The sequence below is a fragment of the Drosophila ananassae genome, chromosome 2L, assembly GCF_017639315.1.
Source record: "Drosophila ananassae strain 14024-0371.13 chromosome 2L, ASM1763931v2, whole genome shotgun sequence".
NCBI classification, from domain to species: Eukaryota; Metazoa; Arthropoda; class Insecta; order Diptera; family Drosophilidae; genus Drosophila; species Drosophila ananassae.
Window position 1 is genome coordinate 13,360,993 of NC_057927.1, and position 16,190 is coordinate 13,377,182.

Below are 16,190 nucleotides of genomic sequence, written 5' to 3' on the forward strand. Positions count from 1 at the left end.
ACGCAGAAGAAATGTCTGCACAGCGATTGAATGCGGCGGAGCGGGATTTGGAGAAGTTCATCAAATACCTGGTGCTGAAGTCCACCCAGGTGGTGGTGCAGTCGCGCCTAGGAGAGAAGATGCAGACTCAGTGCAACCCGTTGGCGGGAAGCGACTGGTTCAACTTAGCCGTGCAGGATCACCCCGAGGTTCTCGAGGAGACCAAGAGAGCGCTGTTCCTGAAAAATGGGGAGAGTATACTGCAGCGTCTGCCCCTATGCGTGGAAATCTCTCTGAAGACCACAGAAGGCGACCAGATGGTCCTGGAGGTGTGGTCGCTGGATCTATTGCAACCCTCGAATGGTGCGACTCCTGCTGCAAACGACGCCAAAGGCGAGACAAATGGCCTGAACGGCGAGGGGCAGACGCTGAAGGCGGCCCACGCCATATACAACCGGATGGGCATCATGCTGAAGTCCCTAATCTCGCTGACCCGCACTACACCCGCCTACAAGCTGTCGCGCCGCCAGTGCCCCGACTCCTACGGCATCTTCTACCGCATCTACGTGGACAGGCCCCAGGTGCACACTCTTGGCGAGGGTCACAAGCACGTGAAGATCGGCCAGCTCAACACGATTGTGGGCTCGCTGGTGATGTCGGTGGCCTATCGAACCAAACTCACGATTTCGCCAACGACCGCCCAGGCGGAAAGCAATACCATCATGCTAAAGTCCGACCACTTCAGGCCCGCCACGGACATCACAGCGCCAAACACTCAGCAGCAACAACAGAACGGCACCGGCTTGGCCAAGAAACTAGGCATGGGAGCGTTTAATCCTGCTCTGGGATCCGGCGACCGCCGATGCATCGACATCGAGAAGCCGCTGCGACCGGGAGCGTTCGCGGATATGGGCAAGCTAAAGCAGTACACGGAGGACGACTTCGTACTGCCAGAGACGCCACCCTTCGAGTGGCTGCTAAAGGGCCGAGGCTCAGTGGAATCCCTCAACCGCCTCGACAACAATGTGACCGCCAGCGCCCTGAGCCTCAACAATAACAATAACAACAACCATCATGCCAATAACTTCAACCACAGCAGTGGCCAGAGCAGTAATCTCAACAACAACTCAAACGGATTCAAGAGCTTCGAGAAGAACTCCGGTAGCTCCATATCGCCCATTAAGAGCCTGCTCATCCCCGCCACCGTCACAGCCGCCTACCGCCATCATTCGGAGCCGACGCTCCAGCCACCGCCCGATGATGACAACCTGCTGAAGGAACTGCACTTTCCCTTCGCCTCGCCCACGTCGCACGTGAATGATCTGGCCAAGTTCTACCGGGAGTGCTATCATGCTCCGCCCCTTCGCGGATTGAACGAACTGCAGGCGGAAATCTCGACGATTACCTCTGTCTCATCCGCTACGAACGGTTCGGGGGCAGCCTGCGGAGCTATGGCGGCGGCAGCAGCGGTGGCCACCAGTGCCGCCGATGCCAGCGCCATGGACGATCTGTCGCGGCAGCTGGAACAGTTTGAAACTTCGCTGGAGGACTACGACAAGCTGGTGTCCCAGTTCGGGCTGACGGGCTCCTCCTCGACGGGCAGCCGCAGCAGTGGCGGGCTGCAGATGAGCAACTGAGTCGGTTACTATTTATGCTTCTTAATGTGTCATTAGTTAGTCCCTATGTTTTAAGGTGCGGTCAAAGACGATCCTTGAAACAATTCCCGGATAATTGAAATATTGAGAGTTTTGAGAGTTGAAATTAGTTGTTAATATATATTCTGGAATTGTTGAAGGATTGAAGATGTGAATAATTGACCCGCCCGCCCCACTATTTATGTATGCCATTGTGTTTAGTTGAGTAATAGGCTGCTTTATGATATTACCCCGCTATCTATGTAAATATAGTATATGTGTAGGCTATTGTAGGCTCTAGTTCCGTCTAAGTTGTACATACATAAGAGTAGAGAGCTCATGTCACGTTTCATGTAAAAGTTTCCATTGCAGCAGTTTAGACCTTAGCCACAAATACATGAGTAATTTAAGTATCACATGCAAATGCATATAGGTGGCTATGTGCGGGCATTTGGTAGTAAGTTGGGCGTACTCGTCGCTTGTTTGTTTGTTTGTTTCTTTGTTCAAGTGCCTTTCGCCTGCTTGTAAGTGAAAAAAATCGTGTATGTACATAAATAAGTGTAGATGATAAAACAAATTAATCGAAAAGCTAAAAAGTTTATTTCAGTCCTAAACGAATAAAGCCTAATGGTTGTTTTTTTTTAAATCGTAAAAATATTAACTGTTTAAAATCGAAGATGCGAGACTAAACGAAAGACTTGAAGCATAACGAAATATATATCTATCCTAAAGTAGTTGTAACTATCGGGAAGATGAAAAGAACAGCTTGTGGTTTTTTCCTTTTCTTAACTTATGATGCCTAACGTTTGGTTTTGAAACTGCAAATTACGCAACTTACATATGAGAATCGAAATTCGAGTATACATACAGCAAGTACATTAAACAATAAACTAAGAAAATTTATACATATAAACGAATAAAAGCAATTGTTAATCAAGACACTAATCAAATGTTTACTGCACTCGAGGGGGCTTGTCTTTCCACCCACTATATACACTATACGCCCTACAGATCACCTTGCCCGACCAGAAGCCCATTTCCATGTTGTTTATGCTGCTCTTGGAAGATCTTGCTCTGAATTCTAGAGCCTTCTCATGTGACTTGCGACAGACACTCCCCCCTCCATCGAAAGGGTTGTTGTTTTGGAAAATATTTCAGCCGCTTTAAACTGGTTATCTGGTGTTTTCATTTCCATATCAACTTTATCGTGGCTCGGAGTGCCGCTCGGAGTTCTATCATTCAATCAGGTACCAGGTATTGTATAATGTACGTCACAGTCGAGAGTTGCACCTGAGCTGCCTGTATTTCATTGGTAGTCGTTATGAATTAGCATTCCATTAGTATGCTTGATCACTCCCCACAGCTGACGGCTCTCCCAGATGTTTTCTGTTTTCTGTATCTTGAAGCTAATCTCTGGGACTATATCTCTGTTACTATGTATAATATATTGCGCACCCGACAGATTGCAATATGGTTTTTTTTTTCGCATTATTTCTGCCAGTCCATGGCGAATTAACGTCACTATGAACAGCCCCAACCATATAGCTGAGGCTAAATAGTTTTATTTTTAAATAAGCACATATACTAAGAATTTATATTAGGGCGGTCCTCGTTTCCATTTAAATTTAAATGGTATCAGATGACTCAAATATATAATAATCTTATTTTTTTAGAACAGCTTGTATAAGTATGTAATGTTTAACTTCAAAAAGTTACATATAAGAGGTATAGTGGGAGGAAGACAGTTTCGAAGTGGCATACTGGGCGTATGAGTAATTTATCAATGGTTTGGAAACTAAGTGGCAGTCTGAAGATCTATTTGAAGAACTTACAGAGATACCTATTACCTCAAGAGAGTTAAATAATAATTATTATTTATATCCTATATGTTGGTATAGTAGGGCCACCCTAGAGCTTTGTACAATATTATATATACCTTACTATTTTGTTTTTTTTTCGCTGATTCGCGTAAGTTATCTGCTATTTGCTTTGTAGCCGATTTCGATTCTTTCTTCCAAGTGCTAATGACATTGTCGTAGTGTCGCAAAAACATATGGACAGCTGTACACGCTTTTAGTAGCCTTCACGTGAGTGGGTGGCATGAGATGAGAGTTCAAGTGGGTCTAAAATACTGGTTCACCTAAAAAAATGTATTTTTATTCCCCAATTTGTAATGATAGTAGGAACCTGCTCTTAAACTTTATTTCAACAATCTCAAAATCCAAAGAGCCTATCCCATTAAGGGTACCTTGCTCCCCGATAGCGAACTTTGTAATGGGCCCAAGTGATAAAACTTAACGATCGCACCTTGGCGACAACAGGTCGCCTGAGTTGCACTTGTCTGAGTGCCGAGTGGGGGACAGCACTCGCCTCGTCTATATGCATACAGATTTAGTGTTTGCTTTCGGTTTTAATTGTCCAACATTTTCGTCGAACTGACTGTTGCTAGGCGGCATAATGGTGACGCTTTTGCCAACCATCAGATATACGAACATACGGTATGTATTTATTTGGCTTTTGGCCCGGGGACTGCATATGAAATGCAAACGTTGGCAGGCGGGAAATGGCTTTGTATTTTGGTTTGCCGGTGCCAACGCTCTCGATTCGCTGCCCACGGGAACCAGATTGTCTCGTTTCCCTTCTCCCCCAACAAGTCTTCAGTTTTCCGCCGCCCACGCACCTAAAATTCAATTATCTGCCGGTATAACTTGGTTGTTTTCAGAGAAAGAAAGTTATAAATTCCAAAAAAAAAAAATACAGGTTTATATTAAAATCAGTATAGAACTTGCAACTGTACATAGCCCCCCCCTGTATTAAATGGAATTTTTTGATGGCATTCACGTGCCAGATCGGACAAATGGTGGATTTCTGTTTCGAAAACGCTTGATAAGCTGGGGGGCAATAACGATAAACAACAACGTCTATAGGGCAAGGCCTGAAACATGCAATGCAGACGCGGTCAGCGCCATAATGGCGTATTTATGCAATGCGGCCGCATATTTGGAATTTTTATGCCAAGCTATCCGCCCAGAAAGCGACCGCCCAGAAAAAGATGAATGGGCGAGCTTCGAAGCTCCAGTTTGGAGCTTTCCATGCAGCTGCAACTGCATTTTTAATGTGTATGTATGTGTGTGTGTGTGTGGGCTCCAAAGAAAAACTAACCCCCAAAAGCAGTGGCGTGCGAGAGTGGGGATATGTGACTAAGTTTGAAAAATACTAAGAAAAATAATTGCTACAGAAAAAGGTATAAATTCCAGATAAACTACCAAGATAAACTAAACCCCCCTCCTCTACGCTCCTGTCTAAAACTGCATTCAAGAATTTGTTGTCCATCTGGTTTGCCGGCTTTGGAAGCCAGCTGCAACAATAATATCATAATTGAATTTATTTTTAGACACCCACTGCACCAACATCCGCACACCACACACACACACACACACACACATGAACATGGAACAGTTTCTTGGAACCTCCTCGACTGATATTACTCATACGCCATGGGTCACATTGGAGGGCTGCCTTGGCGAATTTTTTTGGTAAACAACAGCATAAAAAACATGCGTAGTAATCTTTTAAGGGACGGCCGCCTGTTGCTACGTGCTGAAAGTCTCGTTCCCCCATTTCGTATGGCCCCCCCTTCCACCACGTGAGCGGGCGACAGTTTGTGGATCCCATGCGAGTGGATCCCATGTCGTTCTTACTGAGGGCTGTTGTTATTCTTGTTCTTTCGACTTGCGGCCTTGCGGCCACCCCGTTTGTTTTTGTTTTTTGTATGCTGGAAAAAACCTCATTTAATAATAAATAAAAATGACAGACAAAAGAGTGAGATTGATAAACAAAGGCCGCCGCCTGATCAATGCCTGGCAACTGAGTTTTGTTATTGTCGGTTTAACGGGACAACGCTCCATAAAGCGATACAAATAAAGCAAACTGAAGCTGCAGTGTTGTACATTCATTGCGGAAGTGGGCGAGGGGTGTTACAAAAATATGACCCTCACGCCCGTCAGCCGGAAGTTTGCCCAAACCAGACACACAACAAAAGTTTACTCACACATTCGGAGAAATGTCTTAATAATTAAAACAAACATATGATTCAGTTGCATTTATGTACATATGTTCATTTTTATGTGTTTGTAGTACACAGAAAGAAACTATTAACTAAAAAAATAGGTAATCTAAAACTGTACCTTATCGTTTTTTTAGTAATACCTTTTCAGCTTGAATTGTTTACCTTTTGATAGTAAATTGAGTTTCTAAAAATATCAGCACCTTAACCATAAATAAAACTTATCACACCAATTGCGATTAAAAAATTAATTGGTATTGATACCAAATCTATGTTCTATTACTTATGGTATTACTAAACTGAAAAATGACTTTTCTTGTGCAACTTTATATATTTAACTTATGTATCATCGTTTTGCAAATCAATCAAGTTCAATGTCATAGGGGTTTCCTGCCAGCAGCCTGCAGTTTCAATTTACATATGTACAGTGCTTGTTTATAAACAAACAGTACGCAAAGATAGTAATGCTGATAAGACAGCGTTATGAAACGACTTTTAGAAGAACAGCAGATTGGTCAGAGGCTGATAAGAGGGTGAAACAAAGAAACAAAAAAGGTATAAAATGATAAGCTGATTGCAAGTGTGGCACTATAAGACCCCACAAGTATTCAAGAACTTAAAGACTTAAAAGTATTGGGCAGTTGAATGTTCTAAGAATTAGTACAATGCTTTGAATTTTAAACTCGCGCCTAGCCATGTTTAAAAAGTATGGCAGCCTTTTTAGTTTTCTTCATCTTTGCTTGCCCGGCAGATGGCGCTGCAGAAGACCTAGTACTATCGATGCTTGCCCATCACTAATTAAGTAAACAACAAAATGGTAACCCGGTCGTGCGTCTACAAAGGTTGTGATTTCTTTCAAATTTCGAATTGCAAACATGGCCGTGTCCTTTTCTCATGCACAAAGGACCCTGAGCGAGCAAAAATCTGGCGAGAAAATGGCAAGGTCCACCCGAAAATCTCGGCCCAGCAATTGTTAATGTGCGCCAAGCATTTCGATCCGCTCTTTATATCAACTACCAAGAACAGGACGCTGCTAGTGGGAGAGGCGGTTCCGTATCCGTACGAGCCACCAGACCCAGTTACTGCGGCCGAGCAGGAACTCGAGATAGAGGCAGAGGTTTTCGATCAGGTCGCCTCGACTTCGACCTCACAGGAAAACTACTACATTAGTCTCAACGATGACGAGCAGAGCATTATTACTGTAGAGTCAACCACGAAGAACAAGGATACAAGTGAGTTATCTTCACAGTAAACTTTACCTTTTTTGCATAATCTTTAACTTTATGTTTTTAGGGGATATCTGCCTGGAATCTCCATCCCCCAAGCGCTCAAAAAAATCACCAAATTTGACCTCTATCACGGATGAACCATCAGACCCAAAAACCAACGACTCTAATGATGATGCCATCGATACTTCCGAAGTGTCACTGTTTAAATTTAAGGGAGAGCAGTACGTGCAGATGTCATTGGAATTTTATTTGAAGGAAAAACGCGAATTGCTTGCCAAATTGAAAATCTACAAAGACACCCTGAAGAGTATTAAGAACAACGTTTCCAAACTGGATGTGTGACCAATGACAAATGAAAGTATTTTAATAAATATTATATTCTTTATCTTATGAATCTTCCTTGTAACAATAAAACGAAATCCTATTCGATTGAATCAATCCGACTCCAGCACTTCCACGTCACTATCCACATCGGGGCCATCACTAAGGTCTTCATCAGCCTCCTCCTGATCTAGCAGCTCCTCGGGTATTCCATTAAGGAGCCGCTTCCTTTGAAGCAATGCTGACCAGCTTAGCCGCGTTTCGCAGAGCGGACACTCCCCGCCCACAGGGATGTAGTGTCCAGGCTCGTCGCCCAATAGGTAGTTGGCAAGGCAAAGCATATGGCAAGTAAGTCGGCAGGTGGGGTTTGTGCATCCGAGTCGTGATCTCTCGGGCTGATCGATGCGCTGCATGCAAAGATGGCATTCGGGAGCCCAGGCCACAGGAACAGTTGCCGCCGCATCCTCGCCTTTTCGGCGCTGGGAGCTGCTTATGGACACTTTGCCACTGACAATCTCCATGTGACGAGGTAGGGGCACTTCGAATCCCCGCTCATAGTCAGTTTCCAACCAGCGAATTTTGAGTGCCAGTCTATTCCACGGACCTACACCCAGCATTCGGTTGAGGATCCTAAAATTGTAATCAAAGTGCGATTCTCTGGGATTCTTTCGCTTCAATTCGGGAAATATCTTCAGTCGAGTAGAAAGCGTCGGCTGCTGCCAAGCCCATTCGAACTGGAGAGCCACTATGTTGTTGGGGAAGCCATGTACAATCATTACCATTTGCCAGGGACCTTTGCGGCTGGTTTTTTTGGCGCCGCCGAAGTCACAGCCTCGATTATGCTGCTTGATTCGTCTCTTCGGGTTGACGGTGAAGCCCACATAGCACTTTCCACGGTATCGACTATCCAAGCTCTGGCTACAAAGCAGATAAACTCCATAAAAATGACCCTTTCGGGCAATGGTTTCATCCTTTTCTGGATCAGCTGTGGCTGTGAATTTACGGAAAGACATTAATAGAATGATCTCAAGAGCAAAACCAACACAACACAAGAAAGCGACGGCCAATGTCCTTAAAACAAATAGAAAAGATTACAACAGCCCACTGCCAGATCGCAATAAAAAGATCCGTCTCATTCTTACTCTACTTTATTGGTAAACTTTCAGTTGCCAGGGCTAGTTCAACTCTAGTTTCATATTGGACCCCGTGCCTAGCCCGTTAACTTGTGGCTGCTGCTGGGTATTCCCCGCCTGATTCTGGGCAGTTTGAGATGCTGTGGTGGCCGCCTGCCCCTCCGATGCGATGGCTGCATTGCCATTTCCATTGGGCGTGGCTGCCGTCGCTTCGCCTCCTGTTGCCGCTTCCCCGCCGTTGCTCTGCTGTTGCTGTTGTTGCAGTTGTTGCTGCTGTTGCTGAGCGGCGTTTACGTTCTCGAGCAGCTTGATTCTTTTTCGCGTATAGTGCTGCCACTGGAGTATCGCCTGATCGTCTATAAACTTGCAGCATTGTGAATTGACAATCTCCCGTCGAAAGTGCTCGTATTGCAGCAAATCCAGGAAGTATAGGCACATGGGGTACATGAGGTACTTGGCATAGTCAGGCTCCTTCCAGTACTGTAGATACTTCAGGTAGTTGATGAACGATTGGTCCTTAAAAAATCCACGCTGCGCAAGGACTGTCAAAGGTAATTAACATGGATTAGTGCATCTGTCATTGTCATGCGTTTCAGTTAAGATCCCGCAGAGGATTATCTTTGTTTGAGGTGATTCGGTACCTACAATTCAAATAATTTGGATTGGACAGGCATTGAACGAACTCCAGTTCAATCTGCCAGCGACGTCGTTGCTGCTCCTCCGACTCGATGGCAGCTATGAAAGAGATACATCCATTAGTCTGGGCTTGTAGTTGGGGGGCAGTTAGATTTCTATACAATCTATAATCTTAGCATGCCAAGCGGGTGTCAGTAGTGGTTAGATTGCATTTGCAATGCTTAGTGCGAGTCATTTGGCGGGTACTTACTCTTACCCTTTCCGTACATTTTGGCCATTTTGGACTTGTTTTTGGAAAGGGTCTCGGTGGCTATGGACTTTCTTCTACTCAGTTTCGGGCTCGGGTTGGGTTTCGTTCAGTGTGCTATGTGGATGTGGCTGATTCAGTGTGTTCTGTGCATCATCGAATATTCAATTGGAAATAAACACGAAAACAAAAACACACAAAATAAAATGCACTGAGCGGATACAACAACAACAAAATGTATGGGGCGCGCGACAATGGCGGAAACTAAAAAGAAATTCGCAACAAAGCGAAATCAGAGGAGCTCGAAAAGTGTTCCACACTTTCTCGAGCGCAGGTGGCAGGCTGTCGCTCCTTTTGTGTTGGTGATTTCTTGTGGAAAGCGGCTAAATACAATATTCAATTGGTCTACAAACCGTAGGAGTTCATTTGGATTCTGCTGGCCGGCGAACACCCTGTGCTGCGAAAGCCAGGGCGGATTGCAATTCTAGGGGTGTTAGCTTTCCGATATCTGCAGTATTTTTTGGTATTATTTATTTTATAAATTGCAATTTATATTTAATAGAGAAATTAAGAAATGTATATTATATTAAAGACATCTAAAATGTAAAAAAAATAATTAATAACATAGTTTTCATTTAATTGTAGGGCTTAATTTAGGCTTATGATTCCAAATCGATCGATATTTTTGATTATCACAGAGTTGTTATACAGAACTATCGGAGTACTTCCAGCTCTAGCCTCAACTTGCGTTGATTTCTTTGTCAGACAGACTGCGATTAAAATCTTAATTTACGCCCCTCAAACATATCCAATTGAAAACAAACCACTGAAAATACTGTATTCGAAGGATAAATGTCGCGTCGAATATAAAATAATTTAGGAGAATCTGAAGCCTCTTCAAGTATTATCGATTGAAATTTTCGCTTGTCAATTTGAAGGATTTCTTGCCACCCCCATCATCTTCGCTAAAAAGCAACGCAGCGACGCAAAAGGAACTTTAAAAGTGAGTATATATTTGTTTATGTAATTTGAGTGAATATAAATATCTATGGCCCCATTTGTGGAGCGTGATTCAGCTTCCCGTCGCGGCTATTTCATTTGTTATGGCAACTAAAATTAGAATACAGTGAGGCATGCCAACAAACGATGCCCTCCCTTATCTCGTTGTGTATAAGTTAAAATGGCTGCATCTGAAAAATTGAGATAATATAGTGTCTATTATTATCAGCACTCCGTTTCAAAAATACATATAAATATTTGTACGTACATATAATATTAAAAATTATAATAAATATATAAATAAGCATACAGTATACATGTACTATGTTTTTTTTTTTAAATCTTAGAACTTCAACCTAAATAGAAAGTCATATCAAAAGGGGGTGAAATATTGGTCGCCCACGAGGGTGTTTTAAGGCAGTCCTTACTGTTAGGTTTTCCACATATGTACTTGAACGGCTTGTACATTTGGGTTGTCAGCAGCTGCAGATTTATTGATGGATATTGGAAGGAAAATGGTTGCGTGAGCTTAGCGTTTATGGCTGCCAGCTGTCGTCGGCTGTCCTTGAGCTACCTGTCCCTGCATCGTATCATATCCTTTGTGCCTACCTGCTCGCATTTAAAACTCATTGACTTTCCCTCTTGTCTTTCAGTTGCAAACGCAGTTTCAACCGACACAGTCAACCAGTGCAACTGATCAGAAAACTCGTGCAAGTAAACAAAGTTTACCGGATCATTTAGAAACCAACAACAGGAAAAATAAACCAAGGAAATAATGGTGGCCACTGGCATTTCTCTAAACGAGCGCTTCACCCAGATGCAGTCTAAGCAACGACAGCAGCAGCAACAGGGACGTGGCCGCAGCCGTTCGCGTAGCAGGAGCCGTCGCATTGTGGACAGCCGGGCAGGAAATACGTCTATCTCGGCGGCCAATTCCCGGTTGCTGCAGGAGTTCAAGCGTCGTCATACCGTACAAACGGCACTCAAACTCAAGCGCGTATGTGTCCCCCAAAATCTCAACCTAAACCGAACAAACAGACACGCGCACAGAGCAGAACATTTCGAGTTCGGGCAGCAGTGGCTGGGAGAAACTCGGAGGAGATGGAGCTGAACAATGCTGTAGAGATTATTGCGCCTTCTGCGTGGTCCCTAGACCTTCCTCCAGACTCTCAGGCTCTTTCTCTCTCTTTTTGAACTTGAACTGCAACACTGAGCAGCATTTTGAATGCAATCAAATCAAAAATCCACCCACAACCTATTGCCTCCTTACAGAGAAGCTTACGGAACGCGAGTGGACGAGGACCCCGCGTCGGCGGCGTAAAGTCGCTACGTCTGGCGCCCAATGGAAAGCCCGTGCGGTCGAACAACGTGACCCGATTAGCAACGTAAGCATCTCGTCAAGCTCTTCCCTGCCACTATCTGTACCCACTATCTTCGTTCATCTCTGATCAGGATGCGTGCCGATCTCGTGGCCAACAATCGCGGCAGCGTACGCCGTTATTCGGGTTCACAGGCAGGCGGACTTCGTCAGCGGCTGGGCAACCGACGCCCGTCCGTCGGCGGTGCCGCAGAGCGCGTGGAGCGCCGCCAGAGACAGCAGCAGCAGCAGCAACAACCACGTGGACGCTCTCGATCTCGTTCCCGATCCCGATCCCGCCTGCCCCCTGTGCAGCGCATGGAAAGAGGACGCTCTCAGAGCCGTGGACGCAGCGTGGGACGCTCTCAGAGCCGCAATCGAGGACGTGATCGTTCCAACCAAGGACGACTTCCGGTCAAGCAGCGCCTATCGGTTAAGCATCGCTTAGGCGTGCGCCCAGGCCAAGACAACCAGGCCAAGAAACGTGGTCAGGGCCGTGGCTCGAGCCAGATTCGTGGCGTAGCCGGTGGGCGCGTGGAAAAGCGTCGCAATGCTCAGAATGCCCAGAAAAAGGGAATTTCAGCTTCGCTTGCCGGAGGAAGGGGACGTCCTCGTGGAAGGTAGGTTCCTAATGGGTTTCGGGGGAGGACTATTTATATTCAATGAATTAATTCAATCAATGATTAATAATTAATTCTTGATTAGTAAACTGTTTGAAAATTTCAATATCAAACTCAGAAAAAATAAGAAAAATTTATTAATTTGAAATCTCCTTCGTTTTTATTTAAGATCTGCTGCTCGAGATGCTGCTGCTGCGGGTCGAGCTGCTCCTGGCTCTGCTCCAAGGTCTGCGCGTCGGTCGCGCTCCCGCAACCGTGCCGCCGACGGGGCTGCTGCCGCTTCAACCGCTCAGGGTCGGGGCAATCCTCGCCAGCGTCGCGGACGCAGTGCAGGCGCTGTCAAGGGAAACAACAACAGCAACAACAGAAATGGTAACAACAACAAAAACGCCAAGGGAAAGGCGACGAATGGCGGCAAACAGGGTCCGGGACAACAGCAACAGGCTCGTCGGGGACGCAGTCGTAGTCGTACTGTTCGCAAGCCCGCAGGTAAAAGCGCGACAAGTGGCCAGGAGACCAACCGGACCGGATCTGGGCATCGGCACTTGAAGCAGAACATATGAATATTTATTTCCCATTCTTTAAATTCAATACCATACTGATTGTGTTATATTTATTTTTCATCCTTAGGAAAACAGCAACGCCCAGAAGTGAAACGCGAGGCTCTGGATAAGGAGTTGGATCAGTATATGTCCACCACAAAGTCTGAGATGGACTACTTGCTGAAGTAGACACAGATCGGTTGGACCAAAGCTTAATACATTTAGATGAAATTAAAAAGAGAAGCATGCTACCACCGGCTATAGGCAGATACGTTTCTCTTAGGACACTGAAGGACACTAAGATGTCGCCTAGTTGATAGTTAGTTGTAAGAAGTTTATCATCTCTACGTTAATAAAGCGCACCGGGGCGCGCATATCCATGTCTCGCAAAATGATAACATAACTAGTGTCATGTTATTTTGTAAATAAATATGGCAAGCTCTTAAATTTTAAGTAAACTTAGCCCACAAATATTTGCTTGATCAATGAAAATGTTATTCTTAACTTTGAAATATAATTAATCATTGCTCAACTTAAAACAGAAAAACTGATTTGTGTTCAATTGTATTGCTTGTATCTTTTTTAGGAGAGTGTAGTTTGTGTAGAATGGTTGCTTTTGGTTTCTTGTAGTCGTCAATGCCATGCAAAGTAAATCAAAAAGGAATTTCTCTTACATATCACCCCCCCCCCCTGGTGACCCCCCCCCCCCCCACCCCCCCCAAAATTTTTTCCCCCCCCAAATACACAAATTAACAACATTAAAAAAAAAAAAAAGAAAAAAAAAAAAAAAAAAAAAAAAAAAAAACAAACAAAAAAAAAAAAACAAATAAAAAAAAAAAAAAAAAAAAAAAAAAAAAAAAAAAAAAAAAAAAAAAGGGGGAAAACATAGAGAGTGTTTTGGGAAAGATAATGGGGAGTTAGAATGATGGGGTGTGGAAGGGATGTATTTGGTGGTTTAGTAATTGATTGATGGGGGGTGTATGGAGGGATTGGTGAGAAGGGAGTAGGTTGTTTGGTGTAAGGTTTGGTGTGTTGTTGGATGATTGGGTTATAGGAAATAATTTGGTGGTAAAAAGTGTTGGAGTGGAACAGGATATATGAATAATAGGATTTGAAATTAAAATTTAGATTTTAATTTATAAGGATAAATTAGATTAAGTATATAATTATTAAATTGATGGTGTGATTTTAGTTTTGATTAAATATGATTTTATTAAATTGTAGAACTAATCCCGACATATCCAATATCAATAAGAAGCTATACGCAATAAAAATAAATGAAGTGTAACGGCATGGTCATTGACTGCCCTTAAGTAAGGTTTAGGACTCAGACTAGTAGCATATTACGAGATATAAACCCTTTGTCGCCTGTCAGCTGCTTGAAAGCATTTAACAATTTATAAGCAATTAGCAAATGTGGCTAGGCCAGCCTAATTAGACAATTCAATTCAAAGTTGAGCACAATTTATAAGCCAGTCCTTCAGAAAGGGTTTCTCACCTTAACTCACCTCAAGGTAGAATAAGATTTAATGAGGATATTAAAAAAGAGAAATGTGAAAGAAGGGGTGATTTATTTCCTTTTTTTACATTTTATGTTTTTATTTTTTTATAGTCGGAAAAGGAAAGTAAATTTCTAAATAAATAGTGTCATAACTATTTGTAATCCCTTTATTTATATATTAAATAATACCCGTTTCTAGGGTTAATCAGGGTACAGCAACATGTTGCCTACTTTTCTGGGTCTCATGTTGCGCTGGAGTTTCTCCGGTGACCTGTCTTCGCTCGCCTTTGTTGGCCTTAATGTAAGGTCCTCAATTTGTCAGCCTTGGCAGCTGTGAATGGCTCTAGGGCTTGGAAAGTAAATAACTTGGCCATCAGCGGCCAAGTTGAGGCTGTCGCGGAGTTGATCCCTGCGAGTGGGTGGAGCGACCATCCCAGCGGCACGGCCTGCGAAAACCAATTTGACTAATCTGCGCAGAGCACACAGAAAAGGTGGCAGTGTCCTGACGGGCAGGTGGCAGCGTCTTGGTTCTTCCTTACCTTTTCTTTTCGGGATGGCGGATTACAAGGCCCAGTACAAAAACCATTTTGCGGTATTTAATTCGCTTCTTGAGTGTCCTTGGTTAAAAACTAAACCACGGAGGGGTTCAAGGACACTACGAGGACTCTACTCATATTTTAATCTGACAATTTACAAAGGATTAACTTTCATGTTATTAAAACCTTTTTGAACTATGTATGTTATATAGTTTTATACTGTTAAATATTTTTATCAACTAAGGTACAAGCCTTTATAGGTAATATGTATTTCATATAATTTTTTTGTAGTGTAACATTTGCGCTTTAGTCAGCACATAAATTCCAATCAAGATTTCTTTTTCGGCTTGGCATAAATTTGCCTTGCTAATGATTCGAGGTGTTCGGCGAAAAGGCTTATTCTGGCTCGCTAAATTGTGAACAACACAAATCCTTTTATCAATTACATATACATGTGGTAGTCCCGGAGTCGGAGTCAGAGACATAGTCGGAGGAGTGGCAGTGGGTGGTATGGTGGCAGCTTAATGGCACGTGCGCTGACAGCAAACAGCAAACAATGAGTGCAAGAACAACACGAGGAGCGTGCCAAAATCAACAACTACCAAGTCAGCCATCTGTCCATCACACATACGCACTGTTGACAGTGTTGCTTCAGTGGGTTTTCTTTTTTCTAGTTAGCCAAAATCTTTGAAGTCGTTTTTATTTTTTTATAGCATTTATAATAAATTTGTCCATTCATTTTGAGAACTTTTCATTCAAACGATATAGTTTGTTTTTACCTCCTCCATTCATAAATAAAATGCCCTGAATGTTTTTTGTCTGGGACACGTCAAGAACAATTTTCTGTATGACATTCTTATTGTAATCATTGGGCTTGAGCCACTTGGCTGCGGCTAATGAAGCGGCAAAGTGTTGAATGACAGACTGTCTGCCACATACACATACACTGAGGATTGGATGAGGACTTGGAGGATAATAAATAGGTTGAATGCTTTTCTCATTTTCATCTCCAGTGAACAATTGAGCGATCAGCCTTTCGCAGTGATTCGTTGTGAATAAGAATTCCGGGCAGGGGCAACATTTAAATAAGTATCAGAAAGTGGCGCAAGGGAGTGGCGAGCTATTCATTGCATCAACCCGGATCAGCACAGTTTCGTCTGCGGGAAAGCGTCGGTGAAAAGAAAGTGCAGGAGTAAACAGAAAAATGCCAGCGGTGCAATCAATTTCACGGTGAACTAAGACAGCTCCGGGCCATAAACAACAGCAAGTCAGCGGCAACTTAATTGTTGCCTCAACTTTGTTGTTGTCACTGCCGTTTGGCGCTCGTCCTGGCGCAGTTGTGGTGTCTGGCTTTCGTGTCGTCTTAGCGAATTTGCCGAGTTCTTAGAGC

At 43.7% G+C, this 16,190-nt stretch overlaps 5 protein-coding genes across 7 annotated transcripts; 3 read left to right on the forward strand and 2 right to left on the reverse strand.

Moving 5' to 3' along the window:
- The first annotated feature begins 11 nt into the window (after positions 1-11).
- Positions 12-2,558, forward strand: LOC6501125 (autophagy-related protein 13 homolog). The gene has a single exon (XM_001954560.4). It carries the CDS (start codon positions 12-14, stop codon positions 1,614-1,616), a length of 1,605 nt encoding a protein of 534 aa, XP_001954596.1. The 3' UTR covers positions 1,617-2,558.
- Positions 2,559-6,329: 3,771 nt separating this feature from the next.
- LOC6501126 lies at positions 6,330-7,346 on the forward strand. Its single transcript, XM_001954561.4, has 2 exons — positions 6,330-6,911; positions 6,973-7,346. Exons 1-2 carry the CDS (start codon positions 6,494-6,496, stop codon positions 7,248-7,250), a joined length of 696 nt encoding a protein of 231 aa, XP_001954597.1. The 5' UTR covers positions 6,330-6,493; the 3' UTR covers positions 7,251-7,346.
- On the reverse strand, positions 7,268-9,724 carry LOC6499459 (structure-specific endonuclease subunit SLX1 homolog). Its single transcript, XM_001954562.4, has 2 exons — positions 9,659-9,724; positions 7,268-8,220 (listed from the first exon to the last, which is right to left on the reverse strand). Exons 1-2 carry the CDS (start codon positions 9,669-9,671, stop codon positions 7,343-7,345), a joined length of 891 nt encoding a protein of 296 aa, XP_001954598.2. The 5' UTR covers positions 9,672-9,724; the 3' UTR covers positions 7,268-7,342.
- LOC6499458 (mediator of RNA polymerase II transcription subunit 31) lies at positions 8,362-9,787 on the reverse strand. Of its 3 annotated transcripts, none has more exons than XM_014910589.3 (4): positions 9,659-9,738; positions 9,249-9,509; positions 9,008-9,097; positions 8,362-8,904 (listed from the first exon to the last, which is right to left on the reverse strand). In XM_014910589.3, exons 2-4 carry the CDS (start codon positions 9,274-9,276, stop codon positions 8,405-8,407), a joined length of 618 nt encoding a protein of 205 aa, XP_014766075.1. In that variant the 5' UTR covers positions 9,277-9,509; positions 9,659-9,738; the 3' UTR covers positions 8,362-8,404. The 3 variants fall into 3 exon arrangements, with proteins under 3 accessions (XP_014766075.1, XP_014766076.1, XP_014766077.1); XM_014910590.3 differs by having other exon boundaries at positions 9,249-9,391; positions 9,659-9,736; XM_014910591.3 differs by lacking the exon at positions 9,249-9,509 and having other exon boundaries at positions 9,659-9,787.
- Positions 9,788-9,931: 144 nt separating this feature from the next.
- On the forward strand, positions 9,932-13,310 carry LOC6501127 (serine/arginine repetitive matrix protein 2). The gene is made up of 6 exons (XM_001954564.4): positions 9,932-10,248; positions 10,898-11,241; positions 11,517-11,629; positions 11,697-12,221; positions 12,391-12,710; positions 12,852-13,310. Exons 2-6 carry the CDS (start codon positions 11,020-11,022, stop codon positions 12,950-12,952), a joined length of 1,281 nt encoding a protein of 426 aa, XP_001954600.1. The 5' UTR covers positions 9,932-10,248; positions 10,898-11,019; the 3' UTR covers positions 12,953-13,310.
- The last annotated feature ends 2,880 nt before the right edge of the window (positions 13,311-16,190 follow it).